Below are 23,270 nucleotides of genomic sequence, written 5' to 3' on the forward strand. Positions count from 1 at the left end.
TTCTCGTGCATTGATGCACGAAACAGAGTAACCTCTTGGCCGACATATCCGATCTGAGACCGTAACCATGAGACATCCATCTCATCGATCCGCTCACCTTCCAGAGTGATGCGGCCACCGAGTGGGTGGTATAACCGTTCTAAAAGGCAAATATGGTTGATTTTCCTGATCCTGATGGTCCCACCAAGGCTACTGTGTGTCCAGCAGGCACGTCGAAAGTGACGCCTCTCAAAACAGTCCGCTCAGGTCGCGAAGGATACGCAAAGTGTACGCCTTCTAGCCGGACTGCCCTCGGACCTGACTGTATGTCTTCCCAGTACCTACCATCGAAATCATAGGCGAATCCTGCTCTATGACTGAGAAAACGCGACTGGCTGCCGCATGAGCCTGGGTGACGTTAACAACACATGGCAACGCTTGGCATAGCATCCCACCTGCAACAGACATTGCATACAAGATAGTCAAAGCCTCTGATATGGTGCAACGCCCTTGACGGACGAGGTGATCAGCCTGCCAGAACTGGAGGAGCATTAGCAGGCATCGCATTCAGATCGAACCAGGGGTGGAGGGAAGCGGTTGACATACACCTAGCCCATTTCCCCAGTGCAATGTCATGAAAGAGCCCGCAACAATCACTCCAAATATTAACCGCTCCCGGAAGTCCAAGGCCGCTGGGCGGCCCAAGGCCTTTCGATACTTCTTAGCATACCTTTCCTGGCTTCGGTAAGAAATAACGCTCCTCATGGCACTGAATACTTCCTGGGCTAAATTGTCCGCTTGAACACGTTCAGCCAAGCCCATCTGCTGCACCACACTCAGCCAATACCCCATCAATCCCACGAGTAGAATCAAAGTGATCGGCTGGGATAACATGATCCCTGCAAAGCGCCAGTTCCGTACAAATGCGCAGATAATGGCGACCACGAAGCCGGACAGGCCGGACAGAAGGTCACCCATCTTCTGCGAGATGCCAGCTTGAATCCATTTCATATCTTGATCTATGTGGGATGTGAGCTCCCCGGTTCCGACTACATCGAAATAAGCCATGTTCTGCTGCAGAACCGAAGAAAGATATTTCTGCTGCAGGTGGCGGGCTATCTGCTCTCCGATGAAATTGAAGCCTAGTGTGCTAATAGCGGTGGTGACCAATGACCCGATTGCTGGCCCGTTGTGTCAGATAACAAGAAGAGAACATGGATTTGGAAAGTGCACGCACCGATATATACCAAGAAGAGCGTGAGATGCTGGACCTGGTCTCGAATCTCCTGCGATGTATGGTGTTCTCCGTTGATGAATTCATCTGCCAATGCGCCGAACACGACGGTCACCAATGGCATTGCTGCACCGGCGGCTACCGCACAACATCCTGATACGCACAGCATACATAACTGCGAGGCGTTGGCATATCGGTAAATGGAGAAGAAGTTGGCGGTGCTGCGCTCAACATGGATCTGGGACTCGATTATCTCTGCCACGTGAGATGTGCCAGCAGTGGACTGGATGGTAAGGAGTGGGATTGCCTGACCAGGCATCCTCAGGTTTGTCAAAGGTACATGCGGATTTTTCTTGCTTTCAGGGGAATAGGACTATTTATAGGGACTTGTAGGGTCGTTCATCACGTGGATCAAAGCATTCTACACCATTCACTTTTGCGGACTGATCTACAGCATATTTGAGTCCTAGCGGGCTATCTCTCTCTCACTTGTCCATCTCAAGCAAAGCCATCAACTGTCGATGAATCGCGGGCCACACCCCAGCTCGAGTCTTGAACAAGAGCCAATAATCTCCCGCCGCATCCTTCCCAATTATCCTGACCACATTACGAGTCGGATACGACCGACAATGCTCAATATCGTTGATATAGGACGGTCTACCCAGGGCATGCGGCCTTTCACTCAACGGCACACCAGGGGAGACAACAGCCGCTGAAAAGTCCAACTCAAAGTATCGGGCTTTATGTTGGTTGGTGCATGCCATGAAGAGCAGATTTGCATCTCCAACAACCGGCGGCGTTCTTGTGAACGATGCCCTCTGAATGGCAGTCATGGCTTGAACCTGCTCCCTGTTTCGATGCTCCATGAGCGCCTGACGGTTCCTGGATGCCACATGCCCGAGCTTGGTATCCTGGAGAGCCTGGCCTGCGACCAACAACGTGTAGGAATAGAAGAAGGCATTCCCGATAAATCCCGCCCCACCAGTTGGGAACCACTCGTCAAACAGCGCCCATACATTAAAAACGTTCATCACCATGATGGTCCGATCCAGGCCGGGGTTCAAGGCCGTGACCATTGTCCTCACCCACCAGGCCACTACGACATCACCCTCACTCACAAAGGGCACCTCCTTGCCTTTCGGAGTCGCAGCAGCGAGGTCCTTCCGCGCCGTTTCCCTCAACCTGTCCACGCATCGCCCTGGTAAACGAATTGGATGCTCCTCCTCTTCCCGGAACCAAAACAGCTCGAACAAATACCTCAGTCCAAAAACCACCAGACCAACCCCGCGAACCACCCGTCCAAAATTACTATACCCCTTGACAGGCGCATCCAACCCCAACGTCCGCAGCGGATCATGCTCGAACGGAATAAATGCCGGTACCTCATCCTCCCTGCCCCCAAAACCGCTATCCACGCCTTAAAGAACGTTGTCCGTGCTATCGCATCAAACAACGTATGCACATAACTAATCGTAACCAGCGTGGCATCCCGAAACACCGCAACATGAATATGCAATTGAGGCCGATCCGAGTATATCCAATCCGCCAATTCCCTCGGACTATCCGGATGTCGAACCAAAGGCGCAAAAACAGCAGGCGAAGGCGACAGAACCGACTGATCCTGTCCTGACTTTGGTAACTGCGAGCCCAGCGGATGCTCACCAATCCGTAACCCATACTCCGTCGTGGTGAAGTTGAACGCGGGTCGCGTTTTGGTATATTCCGCAGGAACATGATACTCAAGACGTCCATCATCCTATACCACCACCCGCATTAGTCAATTATTCCCTTAACCAGCTCCCCCCGATCCCACCCCAACTAGAAACATCGAATCAAAGGAGAAGGGATAAGGATAGCCACCCATACATTTAACCTCAACCTCGCGCCCATCTGTCCCCAATCCCCTATCTCCATCAACCGCGCCAACGCCCCCTCCAACTTCGCAGCATCCAACACATCATCAAATCGAAACGTGAAGTCATGACAAAGCCGACGGAGGTAATCTAGATCATCCCAGTATCGTAGCTGGATGATTCGATCTGTCGGCACAGTTGCTGGTTGTCGAGAGCGGCTGAATAATGAAAAGAGACTCATGGCTTATTTACTTGTGCTCGACTGGAGCATAGGATAAGAAGGAGGGTAGATGGTCTGGTCTGTATAATGGAATAATGGGAAAGATATGTATGTGTCTTGAATTTCTAATTCGGTAAAGTGTTTGGTTGCTGCAGGGGAAATAGTGGGAGGCATCCATGAGGGAAGTCACAATGCAGTACTCCGAAGTAGGTAGGTATACATCCTGTTTTTCCCTTGTGTGGGGAGTGGAGAGGTGGGGTGCTTGTGATGCGTTCGATACAGGCATTGTTCCTTGGAAAGTTCGTATTCCTGGCTCAGGAGCAGGGAGATTTCGAAATAGCCCGTAGCACCTGCACATGTGATAGGGAATGTGACGGGTCGCTGCATTGTGTTACCATTTTTGTTCCTCACATTTTTCAAACATAGTCAAAGTTCCTAAAGCCTACTCCGTACTAGTGGGGGATCTAGAGATCTAGACTTTCTATACTTACTTATTCGGTTATTTATACGGTAAGTGACAACGTAGCTGCTATATGAAATTGCAATCAATCGGGATTAGCTGTAAATACAATACTGCAATAGAATGTGGAGATGGCTGCAGATAAAATTTGGAGAGTTGCCAAATATGTGGCTAGCGAGATTAGCTTCTCGCATGGACTGTCGTTCTAGTTTCTACAAATTCCCGAATGCATGGCTAACTTCCAAGCACCTTCAAATCCGGTTTTGAGCCCCCTGCAGATACCGCCCCAGGGCCATCATAGGAAAATAATGGCGATAGTAGTCGTAGCCCAAGTAGAAGTGATTTGGAAATCCTGTTCCAGTGTACACCGCTTCGGGCCATGAAACTCCGGTACTTTTCTCCGGTCTCTGCGAGGATATCAGCCACCGAATTCCACGCTCAATAGCAGCGTCCGTGACGGACAGGTGGGCCAATAGCCCCATCAACGCCCATGCAGTCTGTGACGCTGTTGACTCTTGCTGATGCTGCTGTTCATCGGGTGATCGGTAAGACAGCAAGGATTCGCCCCAGCCACCGTCAGCATTCTGCTTTGACTTCATCCATTGCAGAGCCGGGCTCACCAACCCGGTGACTCGCTCATCATATCCGACGAAGTACGATAGGCCACACAGCGCATGAGATGTTCCGTAGACGTAGTTGCATCCCCATCGTCCGAGCCATGCTCCGGTATCCTCTTGCGTGGAGGCAAGGTAAGTCACCCCGCGGGTGCAGGCTACACGCAGCATTGGAGAAAGGCCGTTTTTTTCAGAATCATGAGTCATCATCAGGCCGAAGGCTTCCAGGATGCGTCCAGTAATATCCGCACAAGATGTGTCACACAGGCTGTCCATGTCGCTGAAGGGGATCTTGTTGAGGAACAGCTTATCGTTCTCCACGTCAAATGCGGCCCATCCTCCATCAGGATTCTGCATGCCTAGAATCCATGTAGCCGCTGCAATCACAGAGTCCGAAGCAACGGACCGAGCATCATGCTTTACCTGGGCAAGAATAATTGCGGCCGTGTCGTCCACATCGGGATAGTGACTGTTCTCGTACTCGAAGCTGAAGCCACCAGGAGCTAGCTGGGGCCGGTATACGCGCCAATCCCCGCGAGCTTCAAGCAATTGGCGATTCCGGATCCATGTGATAGCGTGATCGAGGGTCTGCTGGTCGTGTGACATGGCATCGCAGAGCCCAATGGACATCAAAGCCGTGTCCCACACGGGAGAAACACAGGGTTGGATCCTTTTGCCCTTTTCATCCTCCCAAGCAAATTTTTCTATGGCTTGAATCCCAAGACGGACTGGAAGGTCGTTCAACTTGTATCCCTCAAGCATGAATGCATACACGCTGGCATGCATGGGCGGGAAAATCCCAGCCCAGTCACCGGTTGGTTCCTGGCGCTCAAGGATCCACTTCATGCATTGTCGTCGGGCATATGATCGCAGCAGAGGGATGGAGCGAAGCCCACCCAGTTGATAAAGCAACTTGTCCACGACAGTAAATGCAAGCCCGGGAATGTCTCTCTCGGACAGCAACTCCCAGAACGATGAGCCGTACGGCACATTCTTATTCGTGGGGTTCTGCCATAACTCATCCAGATAATCGTCCGGTAGCGCGTAAACAGGCCGATGATGGCAGATGATTAGCAATGGGGCAATCGTACCACGGGCCCAGGATGCCAAAGTGTAGATGTTGATTGGACAGCTGGAAGGAAGAAGAATGAGCTCCACGGGTAGTTGGGGTACTGCATCCCATGGGAATAAGCCAAAGGTTGCCAGGAAAATGCGAGTAAACACACGAACCCTCGCCACTCCGCCTGCAATGAGGGTGAATACTTGGGCTCGCTGCATGGCTGGAGTATCGGTGCTCGTCCCCAGTATCTTGAGTGCCAAGTAGGCTTCGGTCGTAGTCGATACATCGCCTGGATATCCGGGCGCCAGGCCCCAGGAGCCATCGCAGTTCTGTTCTGATAGTATATAGCGACAATAGGCTGCGCGGTCGGCTTCCAGATCTAGTCCCAGAGCTTGTCGAAGAAAGATATACTCGGCCGTGACCGTGACGTTCGATTTGAGCTCCCCGCACCAATGCCCATCAGAACGTACCGAATCAAGAGCATGGTCCCTTGAAAGCCTCAGGGTATGCTCTACCTGGGAGATAAGGTGGTCGCTTCCGGAGACAGTCTCCTGGTTATCTCTTATGTCTGAGGCCATGTTAGCGAGGTGGTCCCAATTTGACAATAGCTGAGTGCCTGTTGTGTTACCCACGGAGGTTGCGAGCTCCGCAGCATGCGGGTATGCAAATATATACATAGCGTCGTGTCGTGGTGGATCCCATGCGCCTTGATCAAAGGCCCTTTCTGTTTCTGGATGGCAGGTCAATGCGCCGTCCTTGATTTAACACATCACTAGAAGATCAAGTGACCTACGTAGTCACAGATTGTGTAACCGCCATATGATTTGTTCCTTATTCAGTATTCGTGACACATAATGCAGGATTCCCAGCGGAAGTCTTCAAGCATGCTCGTGCATTCGCCATTCGGGACCTCTGTGCCAGGCAGTCTTATCACGGCCTTTGCTGCAGCTGCTGTTGGGGTCATCATTATCTTTCTGGCGAAAGGCTGTCACCGTATCAAACAGCTTCGTGGGCTTGAACAAATCCATGGCTGTAAGAAGCCGCCTAACGAAAGCGACCGCTTTCGATACGATTTCTTTGGCATCGTCAAGGCAATAGAATTGGCGTTCCACTTCCGAAATCGAACTTCTCTGCCATATACAAATGCGCTTTTCGAAAAGTATGGGGAGACTTATGCTTCCAATGTTCTTGGATACCGGCTTCTCTTTACCTGCAACGCAGGAAATATCAAACATCTGTTGTCCACGGCATTTGTCGACTTCGATAGTTCTCCACCGCGACGGCCCTTGTTTGAGCCCATTACCCCACATGGCATCTTTACCCTCGACGGTGCAGACTGGAAAATAAGCCGGGAGCAGTTGCGGAGTCAACTCTCTAACCTTCGGAAGGCTATCGATCTCAACTTGTGTGAACAACACTTCCTGGCCTTTTGTCAACATGTCCCACCCAATGGACAGGTTTTCGACATTCAATCCCGCGTGTTTGCTCTCTCTTTGGATATTCAGACCTTATTTTCGCTAGGGGAGTCTGTTGATGCACTCAGCTTCACTCAATCGCAGGAAAAGGTGCAATTTGTAGAGCACCTGCTTCTTGTCAAAGAAAGGATCGTGCAAGACGGTTTCCGGGGACCGCTCCGTCATTTGTCATCCAAGCGAGGATTTCTCCAGTCCTGCAAGAGGGCTCGAGAATATGTGATGGTTCGAGTAATCCGGAAGATTCAGAGACAGAACCGTGTGGATGGGGAACCTGGGGAGCGGCATCATTATAAAACAGATATCAGCGTGAATGTTGATCAAGTGTCACGGCTTACCGATCAATGCTTGAGCATACTACTCGCAAACGATAGCATGAGCACCACTCTCTCGGGCCTTTTCTTCTGTCTTTCCCAGAACGAGCGGGTGGTCCGTAAGCTGCGAGCAAGTATCCTTGAGACCATCGGATCGACACCCCCGACGTGGGGACAGCTTGGAAGACTTCACTATGTCCGCTGGGTGCTCCAGGAAGGTGCGAATCTCCATGACAATCCGGCCTTGAGCGTACACTGATACCCTAGCTAAGCTATGAGGCTCTTCCCCCCAGTTGTATTAAATGCAAGAGTGGCGAACAAGAATTCAACACTGCCAAATGGTGGTGAGTCTGGCGGCAACTCGCCGATTCTTGTCATGAAAGGAGATATAGTGGTCTTTTCCACCTGGGCAAGACACCGCTTAGGGGAGGACTTTGGGAAGGATCCAGAGGCTTTCTACCCAGAACGGTGGGAACAGCTAAGCGGAGACATGTCCGGATTTATTCCGTTCAATAAGGGTCCTAGGACCTGTCCTGGCCGTAAGCGTTCCTTCAACACTGTGATGCTTGGCATAAGCTTGCTAACATAGAAGCAGAGCATTATGCTATGATTGTGCTGACATACATTGTGGCTCGCATGTTCCAAACCTTCTCGACTGTTTCCAATTACAATACTAGACCATGGAAGGAACGGATTAGCATGACATTCGAGAATGAAAACGGGGTTCTGGTCGGGTTGAGTTAGACTTTGCCATGGAATGACCGAAGAGTCTGAGGTGTTGGGATACGTTAAAGTGTAGCAGAGTGGATTGTATGAGGAAGGAGGGGAGGCTTGTGAAAGTAATCGTCAGGTGACTCCACGCCAACAAAATAGACAGGTGACCTACTCATCATCAGGACATAGTACTAAAAACCGCACATATTCAATCAACCCCCTCCATCTAGAAGCCTCTGTCATGGCTCTCTGCAAGCTTATGAGGCCCATGAATTGACAACCCACTCCGATGCCCTCAATCTGCATTTCATCGCCTGCGCAGCCGAAGCCTTCATCGAGTCTGTCCTCGATTGACAACACGGCGCCGAGCCCCTCGCATATCACAAGACAATGCCCCATCTCGCAAAAGCTATACAAATCCTCCACTAGACACTGGCTCTGATTGGTCACTATCAGCGGATTCCTGGCTCGGGGGTATTGCGTGAATGAGTGATTGGATTTCAGATGAAGTCGCGGGGGGGATATGCATACAATACAGCGTGGTATGCGGGTTGATATTTGCATGGTTTATCGGGGGGATGGGGAAGGGGGTTCCCTTGGTATTATTCTGGGATTGGGAGCAGTCTGCAATTGCAAGGTGCATATATGGTTTGTGTATGAAATGATCTCATATTTGTAGGTCCATCAACTGGAAAATGGGGTGAGCACGCCTCTGCAGGGCTACTTCTGATCAAATACGTGATCACTGGCATGACGTAGTCTAAATCATTCTTGATTCGGTAGTTCATATTGTGAGACGGAATGTGCAATGATATATTCTGTTATTACCAATCATATACTTTTCAAGCAGGTCTATCCACATCGCCATGTCGTATCTAAGTCTTTCGTCCCTCCAGCTGCCTCCACCGCCCACTTGGCCATCAGGCCAGACTGACAACCCATAACAACCCGGCGAGGGAACGGAAAGACTAGACGGAAATCAGGTCGTTCTACATCACAGAGCCGACACTCGGCAATATAAGGAGGAAAAATAGATAAAAGAAATAAACAACTGAAGGGGTTCAACATGATTGTATTGTTCGTGACCACATTGTCATCAAGCTGCGATCCCACAGCTGGGCTCACCGATATCTACCAGTCGAGCAATTTACTGCTCGGACTCAGCGGGCTTCTCGCCCTCGGCCGGGGCATCCTGCATTTCGGTGTCGGCCTTCTCCTCAGCCTTCTTGGCGTCCTCTTCGGCCTTCTTGGCCTCCTGCTCGGCCTTGCGCTTGGCCTCGATCTCGGCACGTTTCTTGGCGGCCTCCTCCTCCTGGGCTTGGCGCTCGGCCTCCTGCTTCTCACGGTAACGCTGGATGATGGGGCCAGCGACGAAGCGGATCTCATCCATCTTGGCCACGTAGACCGACTTGGTGGTGTCCTCACCCTCCTCGTAGAGCCAGTCCTGCACAGATTATTAGCACACGCGCAAGCACAGAAACTGACCGCCCATGGCGGAGACTTACCTCGGTGTCAGTCAGCTTAGCCCGCAGCTTATCCTTCTCCTCCTCGTTGGCGAACTCGGAGTACACGCCGTCGATCTTGTCACGCAGCTCGTAGATGCTGGCTTCAAGTTCGTTCTTCTTCTCGTCGGTCTCGGCAATCAGCTTGTCCTCCATGTACATGGCGTTTTCACGCTCAGTCCATGTGTTCCGGAGGGACTCCTCGATGGAGGTGGTGCCGGTCGAGATGGGGAGGTCACCCTTGCGGACCTGCTTCTTGACCTTGCGGGTCTTCTTAGGCTGCTCACCGTCCTTGGCATCGGTGTCCATGGCCTGTTAAGTCGTCAGAAAGAGATTATTTGATACGAACATTTAAGCATCACTTACACCCTCGCCCTCCTCAGGCACGGGCTCCTCGACTTCCATATCCTCAACGTAGTATCCGGACTCCACGTTCAGGATACCGTGCAGGTTCAGGCGGGCCTTCAGCTTGCAGATCATGAAGTCGTCGTTGGCATCGGCCTTGACACCCTTGACGGAGAAACGGCCAATCCAGGGGTTGACCTTGCCGGGCAGCATTTCGGGCTTGGCGTAGCGGGCCTCGAGGTCGAAAGCCTGCTTGCGGTAGAAGGTAAGGATCTTGGTCGAAGGCATGACGTTACCCCGGTTGAACACGGTCAGGCTGGTGTCCTCATCCGGGATGTCGGCAGACTGCTCCCAAGTGAACTCGATAGGGTAGTTGACGATGTCGTGAACGGAGAAGTCGCGCACACGGAAGACAGGAGAAAGGATGGCACAGCTGAAAGCACAACCACGAGCAATGGCCTCATCCTGGTTGAGAGTGAAAGAGAGGGGCTTGTTAAAGAACTTGGAGACAGCCTCTTTGATGGAGGGAACACGAGTGCAGCCACCAACCATCTCGACGAAGTCGATGTCCTCGGGCTTCAGCTTGGCCTCGGCCAGGGCCTCCTCAATAGGAACAGTGACCCGGTCCAAAAGGGGCTTGACCATGATCTCCAGCTCCTCACGCTTGACGATGGCGCGGACGTCGACGTCCTCCATCAGGGACTCGATGCTCATGGGAGCGGCAGGGTTGGCCGAGAGGACCTTCTTCATCTTCTCGGCAGCGGCAAGGGTACGAGCCCAGGCCTTGGGGTGGGAGCGGACATCAATCTTGAACTTCTCCTTGAACTCATCGGCGAAGTGCTCGGTCAGGGCACGGTCGAAGTTACGACCACCGAAGTGACGGTCATAGGCGGTAGCCTTGACGTTCAGCTCACCCTTGCGGAACTCGACGATGGAGGCGGTGTAGTCGCTGTGGCCGATATCGACGAACATGACGCGACGGGGCTTCTCCTCGGGACCGGGCAGGTCGACCTTAGTGATACCGTAACCGAGAGCGGTGGCGGTGGTGTCGTTTATCAGGCGGAGAACCTTGAGGCCAGCGATCTCACCAGCGTCGAGCATGGCGCGGCGCTGGACATCGGTGAACCAAGCGGGGACACTGATGGTGACGTCGGAGACGGGAAGCTTCAGCTCCTTGGAGGTGATGTCCCGGATCTTGGTCAGGTACATGGCGACGAGCTGAGTCGCAGAGAACTTCTCCTTCTTTCCGAGGTAGCTGACCTCGGCGCCGGCCTGGCCGTTGACATCGCAAAGTTGAGCCGTACTGTACTCCTGCTCGATCGCAACATCGGGGTCGCTGAATGCGCGGCCGATCAGGCGCTTCAGGTTTCCGACAGTGTTCTTGAGGTTGGAGGTCTCTTGTGTCTTAGCGGCCTCACCGAGGGCTCTGCTTCTGGCGCTGAAGCCAACCAGGGAACTATGTGGGAGAAAAAAGTCAGTAGGAGGTTGGGTTGGAGATAACGAGGAAATGGGCGGACTCACGGAGTAGATCTGTTGGAAACTTCATTGGTGATCTGTGGACCATCACAATGGATATGTTAGCACCGTCAGGACTAAGATGACGAGTGGGCGGCCAGCGCTAAGAGGGGGACAGAAAATTGGGCAGAGGGGCGGCGGGATACGCACAATATCAATACCCTTGTTACGGGCAACACCGACCTTGGTGCTCTGGGCACCAAAATCTATACCGACGACAGACATTGTTTAGATGAGGATTATGTAGAAGGGAGATAGGAGGAAGAGAGTGGGGGGGGAAGGGGAGAGGGGGAAGAAGTTGAAGAGTAAAAGAGAAGAAGGATGGAACTGAGGGGGAGGTTGGGGGAGGATCCAGAGCAGAGAAAAGAGCGAGACGGGGAGGGGGAGAATTTGCGCTTCGCAGGGCCCGCCACTAAGCTATCGGGCGGTGAAGGTAATCGAAGAGTGGTTCCCGGTCCAAACGTGGGCGCCGCTGGCTCGTCAAGTTTTTTTCGATAATATTAATAGGTCGACGTCAGGCCGAATCGCTGGGTCCCACTCGGAAATGCGCACAGAGGAGATATGCAGAAGCGATGATGATGTGTCTCGGGTCAGAGGAATAATAAATAGGGACCTGGCCTTTGACACAATCGCTCCCAGCAGGCCAACAGCTTCACCGAGCCTTTGGGCGTTCGTCGAACCTTCTGGCTGCTGCTGGACGCCTCCCACCATTCACCGCCTCCAGTTCTCCCGGCAGAATCTGGTCTCACCGCGTTGGCGGGGCTTATCGATAATTCAGAGTTTTCTGCTATGCATGATGACTCATTTTATGCAGCTCTTGCTTAGGAGAGCACTATTCCCGATGACCTCATCAACAGTTTATCACCGAATCACTCAATACTCCATAGATCACACAAGAGCAAATGATACGGCTTATTACAGAGGCTCCAGTACTATTCATATCTAAGGGACAACTCGCAACTCCTGCATGTCAAACCACCCTCCCAAGTCATGCTGTCTCTGGACTCGAGTACATCATCCCAAAAGTTCCTCGACTAGAACTCTCTCGATCTCCTTCAAGTAGGAGTCTATCTTGGTTGGATCCTCGTATCCATCGTTGAAGCTATACGCCAACCGTAACTGGTCCTGGAATGTGTAGACAAAAAGGACGCTTGGTCCCAGAAGAACATCGACCCCCATCCTAATATCCCGGACAGTCATGTTGCCGTATGCGCGTTGTACGTACCGCTCAGCAACTCCCATTCTGCTTACTATCGCATCGCCAGAAATAGGGATGGCTTGAAACTCGGGTGTCTGGATCGCATTCAACATAACACGCATGATGTGTCCATTTAGTTCTAGAAATTCGGGATCATCCTTGATCGTGGTCTGGTAGTACTTGTTCAGTGTATGCGCACTCTCCCAGAACGGAAGCAGATCAATTATGAGAGGGTACGGTGTGAAGTAGACCGAAGCCGCATATTGGCTTGTACTGTAGGGTTCTGGCAGATGTGGCCGTAGGTCGAATGTAGCTGAATTGGCATAGCGAGATCGATGGGAGTTCGGGTCTGCATACTTAACAATTGCTTGGATGTATGCTGCGTGTATGGCAGAGGTGACAGTGATGCTGTTGTTCTTGCAGGCCTTGATAATCATCTCGGTTGTCTGCGTCGAAAAGACCAGTTCGGTACTCTGGCATCTGCCGGGCGGGACTTGCCCGACCTTAGACACAGGTCCAATGCCTGGAAGGCTGCTCGCGTAGCTCATTGCGATGGAAAGTGCCTTCTCGGCCTGCTCTGATGTTGGTTGCTTTGGGAATCCCAGAACCTCTTCGATGGCGGGCGCTAGTCGTGTGTATTCGTCCCCAAATTTGAGAGTGATGTTCTGAGATGGCGTTGTCAAGGCGTTCAAGTAGTTATGACAAAGTAACAGCATCCCCTTACCATCAAGCATGTGATGGGGAGCCAGGAGTAGAAGCTCTCCTGACTTGGGGATGTAGTATAGTGTGGCCTGCTTGATCGGCGTAGCGCTGGAATATAGCTCCTCAGCGTTCGAGGCGGACGAGACAATAAAGGTTGAGGCGAACCATTCCTGGAGGGCCAGCTCGTCGGGAACCTCGTATATCATGGTCATTCCTTCAACTGTCATCGCGATCTGGGGTTGCTCGTAGCGTAGCTTCATCCAAGCTTGTTTCAGTGTGACCTCGATGTCCTCGGCGTCGATCAGTCTCGATCTTCAGCTTGCAGAAGACAACATGATGCTTGCGACCATCGAACAAAGCTGCGGATGCGCTCGCCATAAAGACGTAATAGCCCTCGAGCCCATTAACGGGGCGCTCCCAGCGAATCTCGGAGACTTTGGTCCAGCCCATAATGTCTATCGGAATGGTAGTATACAGGAAGCTATATTGGAGCTGGGTCTGCGATGGAAAAAAAAATGAGTACAGACAGAAAAGGACGGAGATGGATATCAGACGGGGAGGAGGAAGGGGGGAGGGGGGAGGGGGACCTATTGTTGAGACTTTATACTAGATCATTGGGAGTCTGAAGAAGAGGGGCCAAATAGCCTGACGATGGCAGTCCTACCAATGTCAGGCTTCATTTCTCGGATAGATAAAGGGGCCAAAAGAGCGTGGTCCAATCCGCTTTTGGCCCCCACCTGTCACGCTTAGTTGCAATGATGCACTACTAGTGTTCCTCACCTCTCTTTTAAAGAACTCGGCTGACATTGAATTCCTACTTATCAATGTATGTCACGGAGTGGGTCGGGTCTGTAAGGCAACTACCTGTAAGTCACACGCCGGTTCTGTCTTATCTCATGGTAATTGTATCTGCATTTTGGCACCTTTCCTTTGACTAGCTGATGCTGGCTGCATCAGTGGGAAGTAGAAGGATCCATCGCTTTGAAGCAGAGTGGGATATAAACAAAGCCGATGCTGCATGAATTATTTGCGTACAATGGATGCGAGTAAGCAAGGGCTTGTGAGCCATAACTGAATGAGAGGCGAATAAGTAGTTACACATGAGTGTTTGAGACAGAGTCTACTGCGGTCAGCCAACCTCGGCCGACTTCTCTAGTAGTCTCCATCTTCATTATATTATCAGAGACAGTCTAGCGCATTACTTTCGGGTTTAAACCATTTGTTCCGGTTGCATTGATTTCCTCTTTGGAATTCGACTAGAACGGTTGTTTCTTGACCGTTGCAAGTCTCTGGGACTTCCGGCCGTCGCATGGTGCTCAGCCATATCTCCAGGAGCAGGAACAGCCATTGGTTGCCGCGGTCCTGACTCCGGTACATTTGACGGTCCACAAGGCTTGTGGCCCGTAACACTGGCTGCCGAATCCATATGATGTAACTCATATCCGGCATTGTCCGTCTCAGGGCTAGCATCCGTGCTTTGCAGAGGTCCAGTCGATTCCTGCCCCTGGCGAGCGGTGTAAAGGTTGGCCCCTTCCTCTGCACTGATCAAGGTCTCCACATTCTGGGGTAAGGCAATTGAGTTGGCTCCGGAGTCTGACGTCGCAACTGAGTCAAGTGAGTAATGCGGATGGAGTCCGATTCGGGGTACGTCTGGAAGGGGCGTCATGTACTTGGCAAGGCTGATCCCCAGTGCACTTTGACGGTCATAGTAACGATCCGGGATCTGTGGAACCGCCGAGAGGCGCCCATTAACCTTGGATGAAGGGCGGATTGGGACACCTTTCTCCTCAGCTTTGGCTCGAAAGGTATCCACCTGAACATTCAGTTCATCCCCTTGAACCCTGGCCTTTTCGACCGCTTCCTCTGGGGTAGTATGTTCATCAGCTTTCGCGGCATCTGCTCGAGGCCCGCCCCACGTTCGTTGGCCAGCGGTGAATATTCCGTACACGATGTAGAGCCAATTGAAGAAAGGATTCAAGATGAACATCAAGGGATAGAGCCATGCCTTGAAGCGTTTGAGTCTCAAGCCGAAATAAACCATGAGTATATAATTGAGTCCCAAGGAAACTGCGATGAAGCCGACAGGTAGGTTTCTGATCTTGCTGGAAGTTGTGATGATGGAGATTACTAGGATGAAGAACAGCAATGCAGTTGTCCGAATTGTGTTCTGCATGAAACGCACCAGACACAAAAGCGGGTATCGTCTCCATAGCCTGACGTCGGTCAGCATGCACACTTCGTTAGTGATATAACCAAGGAACCATCGACGCCGCTGTTTGAGAAGACTACAGAAAGTCTGAACCGCCTCTGTCTTGCAAAAGGCACTAGTGCACATCTGAATCTGGTAGCGTTCAATTGCTCCGATCATGAACAGGTGCGTCAACCAGCGATCTTCTCCCAGGTGGCACTTGCCATAGTCAAAGAGGTCCTCACATTGCTCAGCTTTATCCGCGAAGTAGTACTTGGCCATCTTGCGGAAAGCCGAGTATCGTAAGATTGTCAACGCGCCTGGAAGGCAGGTTACAGCGCCGCAACCAGACTCCACGGTACGCTCAACAAGCTGTCCATGGATATATTCCATATCCTGTAACACGGTGATTAGGGAGTTTTTCTCGGTGGTGGAAGTGATGATGCCCGTCATTGCTAACATGTTGTGTTGGCTTCCCGGCTTCAGTTCCATATCATACATGAAGTTTTGCAGGCAGAGTCTGTCAAGGATGCAGTCCGAGTCGATAAACAACAAAAAGAGGTCATCATGGCGTTTAAGATAATCGGCATAGACCTTATCAATCAACTTGAAGGTTTGTTTCTGGCAATGCCGTTTGCCACCGTGCTTGAACCTTGACACGGTAATCCTCGCCCCTTGGTATGTTACATCGATGCTCTGCGGATAGCTTTCCAACGATATCGGGATCCCAAGATGGCTGATCATTTGGAGGTAAGGCTCATCGATGTTACTCCCGTCGTAAGAGAGAAACACATGAATGCAATAACTTGGATAATCACTATTAACGACCGAGTCAATCGCCTTTATCAGGACGTGGGGCTCCTCTTTGTATACTGGCATGACGATGACGGTCTTGGGCGCAGTGCGGTCGTCCAGGGCCTCCTTGACCCGCTTGGTTCTCCCCAAAGAGTGAATAACGAATCTGTTGACACAAAACAGCCAAGGTACAATAAGAAGCGCTGAAAATGCCCAAAATGCGAACCACTGAAACACGGACACGACTTGACGGGGGAAAAACTGCGTAATTTGGGGTGGTAATGGGAGAATTGCGATCATAACCGGAAGGAAGATGCCTCTATGGTGCGTGTTATGATATCTCCTTTCGTTTGCCTTCATACATCACACAAACTCACCTCAAAATTGTGAAGAGGACTGCCATGATGGCTGCGAGAACTCGAATACTCCAGTGATCTGCCTTTTGATATACCTTGATCAGACAGTAAATAAAAGCTGCAAGGAATAGGAACCACTCCAATAAAGCTGCAAGCAATAGTGGACCGAGAATCGAGACATAAATGATCTGTATTCCCAATTAGTGCATTCACTTGCGCCATGGATACCCTAGCTTACATCTCTGGTGGGCCATGCACCTGGCGCCTCAGACGATGCTTCTCCAGCCATGTTAGGCTGTGGGGTCCAGATCAACACACAATTCCCCTTTGCACCCAAACAATTGGGAGCCTGCAATGGATCGATGCAAGCGCGGCTCAGATCGAGACGTATTCGTTGGGAATCAAAATTAGTTCTGTAGATTATCCAATCCAAGCAGGCCTTTTCAACCACCGTGGAGGGCAGCGATTATTGACGCTCTTTGCTGCTGCGAGTGGACTCATTAGCTTATTCCTTAATGAGTATTATGATTGAAGAAGAACAGGAGTATGACGGCATCGATCAACTTCCTCGACATACTTGTAAACAATGGACAGCATGGTGGTTCGAAAAATGAATTATGTGGACGTTGCAATGACCAGATGATCGTAGTATGCAGCAATGTCGATATCGGTTCAATTGAGTAAGATATATCCAATGACTCCTTTCTGATAGCGGAATAAGATATTAGGAGTATAGCAAAGGAACCACCAGGCCAAAGAAGACTAACAGAAAGACGGGTTGGGTTGTTGGCAATCTGAAGCCACTAATGGATGAGAGCTCGTAACGGAAAAGGCAGGCGCTCTTGGTCACGGGCACATGGCAGGCAATCGAGGGTGTAAGTACACACTTCTTCTCCTGCCGGGTTCTGCTCCAGCTCAACGCTTTCTCATACTAACCAGCAGTGATTCCTAGATTGTATTCTTCCACAAAATCCAAAGAGTAGAGATACCAGTCGTCCCTACTTGCAATCCAGCCACTCCTCTCAATCCAATCGTCGCGCTACAGGCTGCAATCCAATCCCATGAGCTGGCAGATCACGTTTTGACTGAACAATCTGTATTGCTTCTTCTCCGAGGAGGCCTCGAGCAATTAGGTGATGGACGTATTCCATGGTCCACTCCTGGCATCTTCTGTTGATGGTCTGCGACAGTTAGATCGGGACATATTCGGTGAATACAATGAGCGTTACTTACATCGTTGACAGGAGCCATGAAGTTCTCGCTGATCCGAGGGGGTGGTACTTGACTGGCCGCAACCTCCAGGTTATCTCTGGGTGTGTGATCTACCAACATATTACGATCGCCCGAAGAGTCCGCAATGTGGTGACAATCAACTTGCCCAATCGAAACCATTTCATACGGCTCCTCGTTGGAAGATGAGTTGTGGTTCCGTTTGAACTCCAGCTCATAACCCATCATAGGCGCACCGACAACATGTATTGAGGTACCGATATTGGGGAAGGCCGCAGATGGAACAAAGAATGAGAAATGTGCGCGCTGGCCGGGGCTATTACGGGAGGAGACGAGATATAGGGTTCGGAGAGGCATGACGATACTTAGAATGATAGCGGTCTCAGCGACTTTGAGAACTTCCAACATACCAAGCAGTTGTTGGTTTGAGGATGCTCAGCCGCCCTGCAGGCAGGGGATAGCCCACGCGCACCTGGAAAGCCAATTAGACAGCAACAGCATATGCATGCCTGACTGGTGCCTACTACGGTGCTGGTGCTTACCCACCACGGTTAATGTCCGTTACAAAGGTGCCTGTTCTCCCTGGATTTATCAGACGCATCTGATTACCTGCGCTCAGTATTCGGTGTATGGCCACCTGCTGCACTCAGAGGCCTTCATGCTCGCTGATTGACTGTGTCTAATCTAAACAGGTTATGTAGAGGATTGGGAATCTGTCAAACCCAGTTGTTGGTTGATATGAGGCTGGCCGGCAGGCCTCCTTTGTCCCAGACGGGTTAGTCCGACTACCTTTAACCTTCCTTCCTAAAGCGTCCCAATTACCAAACTGCCTTCGCGCACCGCCACGCACCGCCACATTGTGATGCCTGAGGTGTAGGCGACAGTCGCTCCGCCGCCCGCGGCGCTCAGAAAATTTCCCCCGCCGCGCATTATTGGCCTGGCGATTTTCCCTCTCGCATCTAGAGCACGTCAGGTTACTTGCAGGTGTCTCTCTCCGGACGAATATCTCTCTCCGTCCATACCTCTCTGTCTTGCGTTCGCGTATTCTAGGTAAGAAATAAGCACTCTGCTTGCTTCTCTTATTATCCGCATTGCCCTCGCGCGGATCTCCGTCCATCATTGGCCAAATCGGTCCGTATCATGGATCTGACAGGGGATTGATCCATTCCATCATCTTTGACTCATCACCTGTGATTTACTGCTTCAAAATATTACCTGAGCTTTACTGATACATCCCAATCCAAGTAGAGACGTCATAACTCAATTTTCTCTCTATCCTCCTTCTATCACGACCCTTCCCTGTAACCATGTCCGAGGAGCAAAAGCCTGTCGCCCAGCCCAACGCTGAGGCCGAGAAGGATGTTCAGAGCGTGCTCGCCGAGCTAAAGGGCGAGAACGAAGCTCCCGCCAACGGCGCCGAGAAGCAGACCGAAGACGCTGAGGAAGCCCGCATCGTGGAAGCCGCCGCCAAGCTGGGCGAGAAGTCTGAGAAGGCTGAAGAACAGAAGGAGGCAAGAACACAGGAACGGGAGTTCCGCCATGACAACCGCGGTCGCGAGGGCCGTTTCAACCGCCGTAACAACGTCAAGTTCGACCCCTCCACGCAGGAGGTGACGGATGACCCGGTCCAGATCCGCAAGCAGGTCGAGTTTTACTTCTCTGACTCCAACCTGCCCATGGACAAGTTTCTGTTCTCCAAGGTTGGCGGCAGCGCTAACCGGGCTGTTCCTCTCGATCTCCTTCACTCTTTCAAGCGCATGCGGCGCTTCCAGCCCTTCACCGCCGTTGTCGAGGCTCTTAAGTCGTCCGAGGTTCTAGAGCTGACTGAGAACGACACCTGCGTGCGCCGGAAGACGCCCCTCCCGGAGAGCGTGTCGCAGACCCACGACCACAGCGTGGCTAAGGTGTTCGAGGATAAGGCAATGACCCGTAGCGTCTACGCTAAGGGTTTCGGTGACGAGGAGCCCACCACCCAGCTCGATATCGAGGCATTCTTCGCCCCTTACGGACCGGTCAACGCGATCCGCCTGCGTCGCACCTACGATAAGACCTTCAAGGGCAGCGTGTTCGTTGAGTTCGAGTCGGAAGAAAAGCAGAAGGCTTTCTTGGCATTGGACCCTAAGCCCCAGTGGAAGGGACAGGACCTGCTCATCAAGAGCAAGAAGGAGTACTGCGACGAGAAGATGCTCGATATTGAGGCTGGCCGCGTGAAGCCCAGTGGCTCTCGCGGACGCGGTTTCAACGGTCGCGGACGCGGCCGTGGTGGCCGTGGCCGTGGCGGAAACCGTGACCGCGACAACCGTGACTGGAGGGAGCGTCGCGCGGCGGACCAGAAGAATGGATTCAGCGACAAGAAGAGCGAGACCAATGAGGAGCGTCGTGAGGTCCAGAAAGATGCCCGGTATGTCTTCATTCCACCACCCCTTCCCCCACAAAATGTACATGCTAACGTCACCCCCCAGCGGTGTCCCCATCGTGCAGAGCACCGCCGAATCCGGCCAGAAGCGCGCCCGTGACGACGAAGCCGGCGCAAACGGCGACCACCCGGCCAAGAAGGTGGACGCCAAGGAGTAAATGTTGTCACGTCAAATAAAAGTTGGAAACCTCAAGCTATTTATCAACTTGCTTGTTTGTTCTTTATTCGGGACGGAAATGGATGGGATAAAAGCATGGCTTGGCTCGATTACCCCGACTTGAAGAAGACCATACCATAATGGCGTTGTATATTTGTTGCTGGTTTATTAACATTTTCTTTTCCTTTTTCTTGCTTCAATGGATCATACAATTTTAGATCGAATCGGATTCGATGAGATTTGCTTTTCCCCTTTGCTTGCGTGGTTGGCATTGTAGGATACCGTTTACGTGTCGCACTTGTATGATGAAAGCACTTGGCATAAACATCCCATGTCCACTATTTTTGTCATACTAGTTGGCAATCATAACCGGTCTTTGTATACCATGGAACTTTACCCCTGCATCTCTGACAACTAAGCTATAAACAGGACAGGCATATATTCAACTGCTATACCTAGTATAGTATATCCTAGTATCATATCCAAAACCAGTCTCCAAGTCATCAAACACGTACACACATATATACTTTGCCTGTCGTACAAGACCTTTTTTTTGCTTGGGCTATATTAGTGATATGGGGGAGGGGGGGTGATCTATTTCTTCTTTTTCGTCTTATCCACCACATCAATCCATTGCGTCCTCAAACCTCGTCTCAGCAATGCCGTTTCCAATGCGCGTCGCTGGTCTCCTTGAACGAGGACTTCCATGACGCCCTTGGGTGCGCCAGTGGCCTGGGTTACGCTGGTGCTGCTGGCGCATTTCTTCTGCAGCTCTTCAGCCAAAAGGGTTGGAATGATGCCAAAGACTTCGAGGTTCCAGACTTTGGTGACGGTCTTGGAACCCGTGCGTCGCTCGAGAATGACGTTGACTTTAGGGGCGGTGCCTGCTTTGGGTTTGACGTCGGAGAGGGTCTGGCCTGGTCTAAGGATGACGTAGTGGGATGTCATGAAGGAATGGTCTTCCGTGAGACGTTTGAGGAGGCCATCGCGGGTGGTTTTGCCGCGGGCGAGGGTGCTCTTGTCGTCGGATGAGGAGGAGGTGAAGATAGTGTTGGCGAGGAAGGGGTTGACGGTGATGATGCGTTTGTTTTGGCGGTCGACGATCGGAGGGTTCTGAGATTGGATGTACTGGTCGAGGTGGGTGGAGACGTCGGAGTATTTGTAGTAGTTGCTGGGGTGGGTGCTGGATAGAGAGGGGAAGATGGTGGGGGTCAGTTTTCCGGTTGGACGGTAGAGCGTCTGAACGGTGAGGGTTTGTCCGACCGAGGGATCGCTGTCTGTAGCTACGGGCTTGTTGGTTCCAGGCGCCGCAGGTTTTCCTGTGTTCTCGACGGCGTTCTTGGATGGAAGTCGGTAGGGCACGAATTGCTCCACGCGACGATCGTTGAAGTCCACATCGAGAATGACGGTTTCCTGGCCGTTGCGGTCTTTGGACTTGACCAACCGCTGCTTGTCCAGGTACTTGATGAACTTTTTGACGTTCTTCCAGCTGGTCTTCTTGATCTGGTAGTATTGGGCTTGCTTTACGGTGTATACGGGCAGGTGTGGCGTGATCATGTTTGAAACTAGAGCAGATGGCTGAACAGGCAGCGATAGGCCGTGGTTGGTAGCGGAAGGGTTATCTTGCTTGAGTTTGTAAAGGGAGTACAGGAAGGCCTTTTCGAAGGCCTCATCGATCTCTAGTCATGGTCAGTACTGAAGCAGTCATGATGACTTGCGGGAGAGTCTTACCCTTTGTCGTAGGCTCCTTTTCCTCAACCACAGGTGCCTCCTTTTGCGGGACATCAGATGCTTCATCAGACGGTTCCTCGCCTCCTTCTCCTTCCACAGTCTCTGCACCACCCAAAGCTAGGTCCTGGACACCCCCTTTAATCTCCCCTACATCGTTATCCTCTTCCTGTAGCTCTTCATCCCAGCCCTCCAGGTACTCCGGAGCTGGTTGACCCGGCTTGGAAGAGGAACTCCAAGCCCATAACTCATCGCCTTCCCAGTGCAGACCTCGAACGGCATGTCCCTTTGTGCCCTGAACTTCTCCGAGTGCTGAGATGTCAATCTCGCACACCCCGACAAAGAGCGGTACTGTGTGTCTATCTAGGCTGGCGACAGCAACTACTGCGCCCTTGACGGCACGCTCATCGAAAGGCGGCTCATTGGCCAGACCCGGAGTCATCAGATCTGCACCTCCGTGCAGCTTCTGCATCACCATCTGTGGGGTATGAAGCAATGGTACCAGATCTGGGTTGTTCCAAAGTGTGTAGACTGTAGGATAGAGGCGTCCGTCCGCGCCAGGGCCATGGTCGGCCTTGAACCACAAAATGCGCTCATCGCCGCCGGGATGTGACCCGACATACACAGTTCCTTGTACTTCGCGGAGCTGGGGCCCGGCCGTTGTGGTAAAGCGCGCCGACAAGCAGTTCTCGGGAAGAAGGGCATTTCGGATGGAAGTGAGGTTCGGCGCCGTAGGGTTCGATGCGCCTGGGGCTGTCGAGTCGTCACTAGTCTCGATTGGTACACTCGATGGGATTTCGATTTTATATTCGCTGATAATCTGATCGGCAATCTTCCGGCGGTCGGAGGACCGCAGGGGAGAAAGGTTTTTGATCTGTGGTTGACCAGCATGAGTGGAGTGCGTCAAGGGAACGTTGGAGCTTTGCTTGATCGTAACCATCGATGGTAAGTTGGTGCGGGGGAGGGGTAACGTACTGTGGGCTTCTTTTTGAACATGGTGGAGGGCTGAGGGATGCAGTTGTTCAATATGATGCAATTAGAAGACGATCAAATCCATTCAGCCAGCTCTAGCAGGAACAGAGAGCCAGGGAGCGGGGGAGGAGAGGAGGAAGAAGAAGCTGATCGATGGCAGGGAAGCTCTGCTGAGGGGATGACCAAATGAAACGAACGGGTACAAAACGGGTTTGACTGCCGCAACAACAATCGGCCGCGGTGTTC

The 23,270-nt window shown here is 51.9% G+C and overlaps 9 protein-coding genes across 9 annotated transcripts; 2 read left to right on the forward strand and 7 right to left on the reverse strand.

Annotated features, from left to right (window-relative positions):
* Positions 1 to 280: 280 nt before the first annotated feature.
* Positions 281 to 1,543, reverse strand: BO94DRAFT_627593 (uncharacterized protein). Its single transcript, XM_025617436.1, has 4 exons — positions 1,217 to 1,543; positions 586 to 1,160; positions 455 to 519; positions 281 to 387 (listed from the first exon to the last, which is right to left on the reverse strand). The coding sequence occupies exons 1-4, from the start codon at positions 1,530 to 1,532 to the stop codon at positions 351 to 353; spliced, it is 993 nt and encodes a 330-aa protein (XP_025463335.1). The 5' UTR covers positions 1,533 to 1,543; the 3' UTR covers positions 281 to 350.
* A 155-nt stretch (positions 1,544 to 1,698) lies between these two features.
* On the reverse strand, positions 1,699 to 5,998 carry BO94DRAFT_559883 (terpene cyclase/mutase family protein; the record flags this gene model as incomplete). Its single annotated transcript, XM_025614103.1, has 4 exons — positions 1,699 to 2,620; positions 2,641 to 2,969; positions 3,080 to 3,216; positions 4,183 to 5,998. The coding sequence occupies 4 exons, from the start codon at positions 5,996 to 5,998 to the stop codon at positions 1,699 to 1,701; spliced, it is 3,204 nt and encodes a 1,067-aa protein (XP_025463336.1).
* A 276-nt stretch (positions 5,999 to 6,274) lies between these two features.
* On the forward strand, positions 6,275 to 7,950 carry BO94DRAFT_589440 (cytochrome P450 monooxygenase afumB; the record flags this gene model as incomplete). The annotated part of the gene is made up of 3 exons (XM_025615949.1): positions 6,275 to 7,424; positions 7,479 to 7,745; positions 7,802 to 7,950. 3 exons carry the CDS (start codon positions 6,275 to 6,277, stop codon positions 7,948 to 7,950), a joined length of 1,566 nt encoding a protein of 521 aa, XP_025463337.1.
* A 747-nt stretch (positions 7,951 to 8,697) lies between these two features.
* On the reverse strand, positions 8,698 to 11,666 carry hsp88 (Hsp70 chaperone Hsp88). The gene is made up of 7 exons (XM_025606351.1): positions 11,433 to 11,666; positions 11,289 to 11,320; positions 9,789 to 11,223; positions 9,426 to 9,734; positions 9,251 to 9,364; positions 9,046 to 9,163; positions 8,698 to 8,888 (listed from the first exon to the last, which is right to left on the reverse strand). Exons 1-6 carry the CDS (start codon positions 11,505 to 11,507, stop codon positions 9,068 to 9,070), a joined length of 2,061 nt encoding a protein of 686 aa, XP_025463338.1. The 5' UTR covers positions 11,508 to 11,666; the 3' UTR covers positions 8,698 to 8,888; positions 9,046 to 9,067.
* Positions 11,667 to 12,206: 540 nt separating this feature from the next.
* On the reverse strand, positions 12,207 to 13,676 carry BO94DRAFT_538955 (uncharacterized protein). Its single transcript, XM_025612595.1, has one exon. It carries the CDS (start codon positions 13,392 to 13,394, stop codon positions 12,297 to 12,299), a length of 1,098 nt encoding a protein of 365 aa, XP_025463339.1. The 5' UTR covers positions 13,395 to 13,676; the 3' UTR covers positions 12,207 to 12,296.
* Positions 13,677 to 14,080: 404 nt separating this feature from the next.
* chsD (chitin synthase D) lies at positions 14,081 to 17,160 on the reverse strand. The gene is made up of 4 exons (XM_025610293.1): positions 17,099 to 17,160; positions 16,760 to 17,006; positions 16,543 to 16,709; positions 14,081 to 16,484 (listed from the first exon to the last, which is right to left on the reverse strand). The coding sequence occupies exons 2-4, from the start codon at positions 16,808 to 16,810 to the stop codon at positions 14,393 to 14,395; spliced, it is 2,310 nt and encodes a 769-aa protein (XP_025463340.1). The 5' UTR covers positions 16,811 to 17,006; positions 17,099 to 17,160; the 3' UTR covers positions 14,081 to 14,392.
* A 14-nt stretch (positions 17,161 to 17,174) lies between these two features.
* BO94DRAFT_538956 (uncharacterized protein) lies at positions 17,175 to 18,181 on the reverse strand. Its single transcript, XM_025612596.1, has 2 exons — positions 17,755 to 18,181; positions 17,175 to 17,702 (listed from the first exon to the last, which is right to left on the reverse strand). The coding sequence occupies exons 1-2, from the start codon at positions 18,106 to 18,108 to the stop codon at positions 17,544 to 17,546; spliced, it is 513 nt and encodes a 170-aa protein (XP_025463341.1). The 5' UTR covers positions 18,109 to 18,181; the 3' UTR covers positions 17,175 to 17,543.
* Positions 18,182 to 18,741: 560 nt separating this feature from the next.
* On the forward strand, positions 18,742 to 20,706 carry BO94DRAFT_538958 (tRNA maturation protein LHP1). The gene is made up of 2 exons (XM_025612597.1): positions 18,742 to 20,152; positions 20,214 to 20,706. Exons 1-2 carry the CDS (start codon positions 19,059 to 19,061, stop codon positions 20,323 to 20,325), a joined length of 1,206 nt encoding a protein of 401 aa, XP_025463342.1. The 5' UTR covers positions 18,742 to 19,058; the 3' UTR covers positions 20,326 to 20,706.
* Positions 20,670 to 23,184, reverse strand: BO94DRAFT_578291 (putative RNA binding protein Ligatin/Tma64). The gene is made up of 3 exons (XM_025615209.1): positions 23,028 to 23,184; positions 22,056 to 22,926; positions 20,670 to 22,003 (listed from the first exon to the last, which is right to left on the reverse strand). Exons 1-3 carry the CDS (start codon positions 23,046 to 23,048, stop codon positions 20,919 to 20,921), a joined length of 1,977 nt encoding a protein of 658 aa, XP_025463343.1. The 5' UTR covers positions 23,049 to 23,184; the 3' UTR covers positions 20,670 to 20,918.
* Positions 23,185 to 23,270: the final 86 nt, after the last annotated feature.

This window comes from Aspergillus sclerotioniger (assembly GCF_003184525.1).
Source record: "Aspergillus sclerotioniger CBS 115572 chromosome Unknown BO94scaffold_32, whole genome shotgun sequence".
NCBI classification, from domain to species: domain Eukaryota; kingdom Fungi; phylum Ascomycota; class Eurotiomycetes; order Eurotiales; family Aspergillaceae; genus Aspergillus; species Aspergillus sclerotioniger.

Bases quoted from the DNA above. Each gene is read 5' to 3' on its own strand.
- BO94DRAFT_627593 (XM_025617436.1), bottom strand. From the start codon at position 1,532: ATGCCTGGTCAGGCAATCCCACTCCTTACCATCCAGTCCACTGCTGGC. The intron at 520-585 runs GTATGTCAACCG...ATGCTCCTCCAG, and splicing joins ACTGGGGAAATGGGCTAGGT to TTCTGGCAGGCTGATCACCT. The intron at 388-454 runs GTATGCAATGTC...AACGTCACCCAG, and splicing joins TCAGAGGCTTTGACTATCTT to GCTCATGCGGCAGCCAGTCG.
- hsp88 (XM_025606351.1), bottom strand. From the start codon at position 11,507: ATGTCTGTCGTCGGTATAGATTTTGGTGCCCAGAGCACCAAGGTCGGT. The intron at 9,365-9,425 runs GTAAGTCTCCGC...TAATCTGTGCAG, and splicing joins CTAAGCTGACTGACACCGAG to GACTGGCTCTACGAGGAGGG. The intron at 9,164-9,250 runs GCCGAGCGCCAA...GAGGCCAAGAAG, and splicing joins GTTACCGTGAGAAGCAGGAG to GCCGAAGAGGACGCCAAGAA.
- BO94DRAFT_538955 (XM_025612595.1), bottom strand. From the start codon at position 13,394: ATGACCATGATATACGAGGTTCCCGACGAGCTGGCCCTCCAGGAATGG.
- chsD (XM_025610293.1), bottom strand. From the start codon at position 16,810: ATGGCTGGAGAAGCATCGTCTGAGGCGCCAGGTGCATGGCCCACCAGA. The intron at 16,710-16,759 runs GTAAGCTAGGGT...TTGGGAATACAG, and splicing joins GTGCATGGCCCACCAGAGAT to ATCATTTATGTCTCGATTCT. The intron at 16,485-16,542 runs GTGAGTTTGTGT...CACGCACCATAG, and splicing joins GTCCTCTTCACAATTTTGAG to AGGCATCTTCCTTCCGGTTA.
- BO94DRAFT_538956 (XM_025612596.1), bottom strand. From the start codon at position 18,108: ATGCCTCTCCGAACCCTATATCTCGTCTCCTCCCGTAATAGCCCCGGC. The intron at 17,703-17,754 runs GTAAGTAACGCT...TAACTGTCGCAG, and splicing joins TCATGGCTCCTGTCAACGAT to ACCATCAACAGAAGATGCCA.
- BO94DRAFT_538958 (XM_025612597.1), top strand. From the start codon at position 19,059: ATGTCCGAGGAGCAAAAGCCTGTCGCCCAGCCCAACGCTGAGGCCGAG. The intron at 20,153-20,213 runs GTATGTCTTCAT...GTCACCCCCCAG, and splicing joins GAGGTCCAGAAAGATGCCCG to CGGTGTCCCCATCGTGCAGA.
- BO94DRAFT_578291 (XM_025615209.1), bottom strand. From the start codon at position 23,048: ATGTTCAAAAAGAAGCCCACA. The intron at 22,927-23,027 runs GTACGTTACCCC...GGTCAACCACAG, and splicing joins TGTTCAAAAAGAAGCCCACA to ATCAAAAACCTTTCTCCCCT. The intron at 22,004-22,055 runs GTAAGACTCTCC...GACCATGACTAG, and splicing joins AAAGGAGCCTACGACAAAGG to AGATCGATGAGGCCTTCGAA.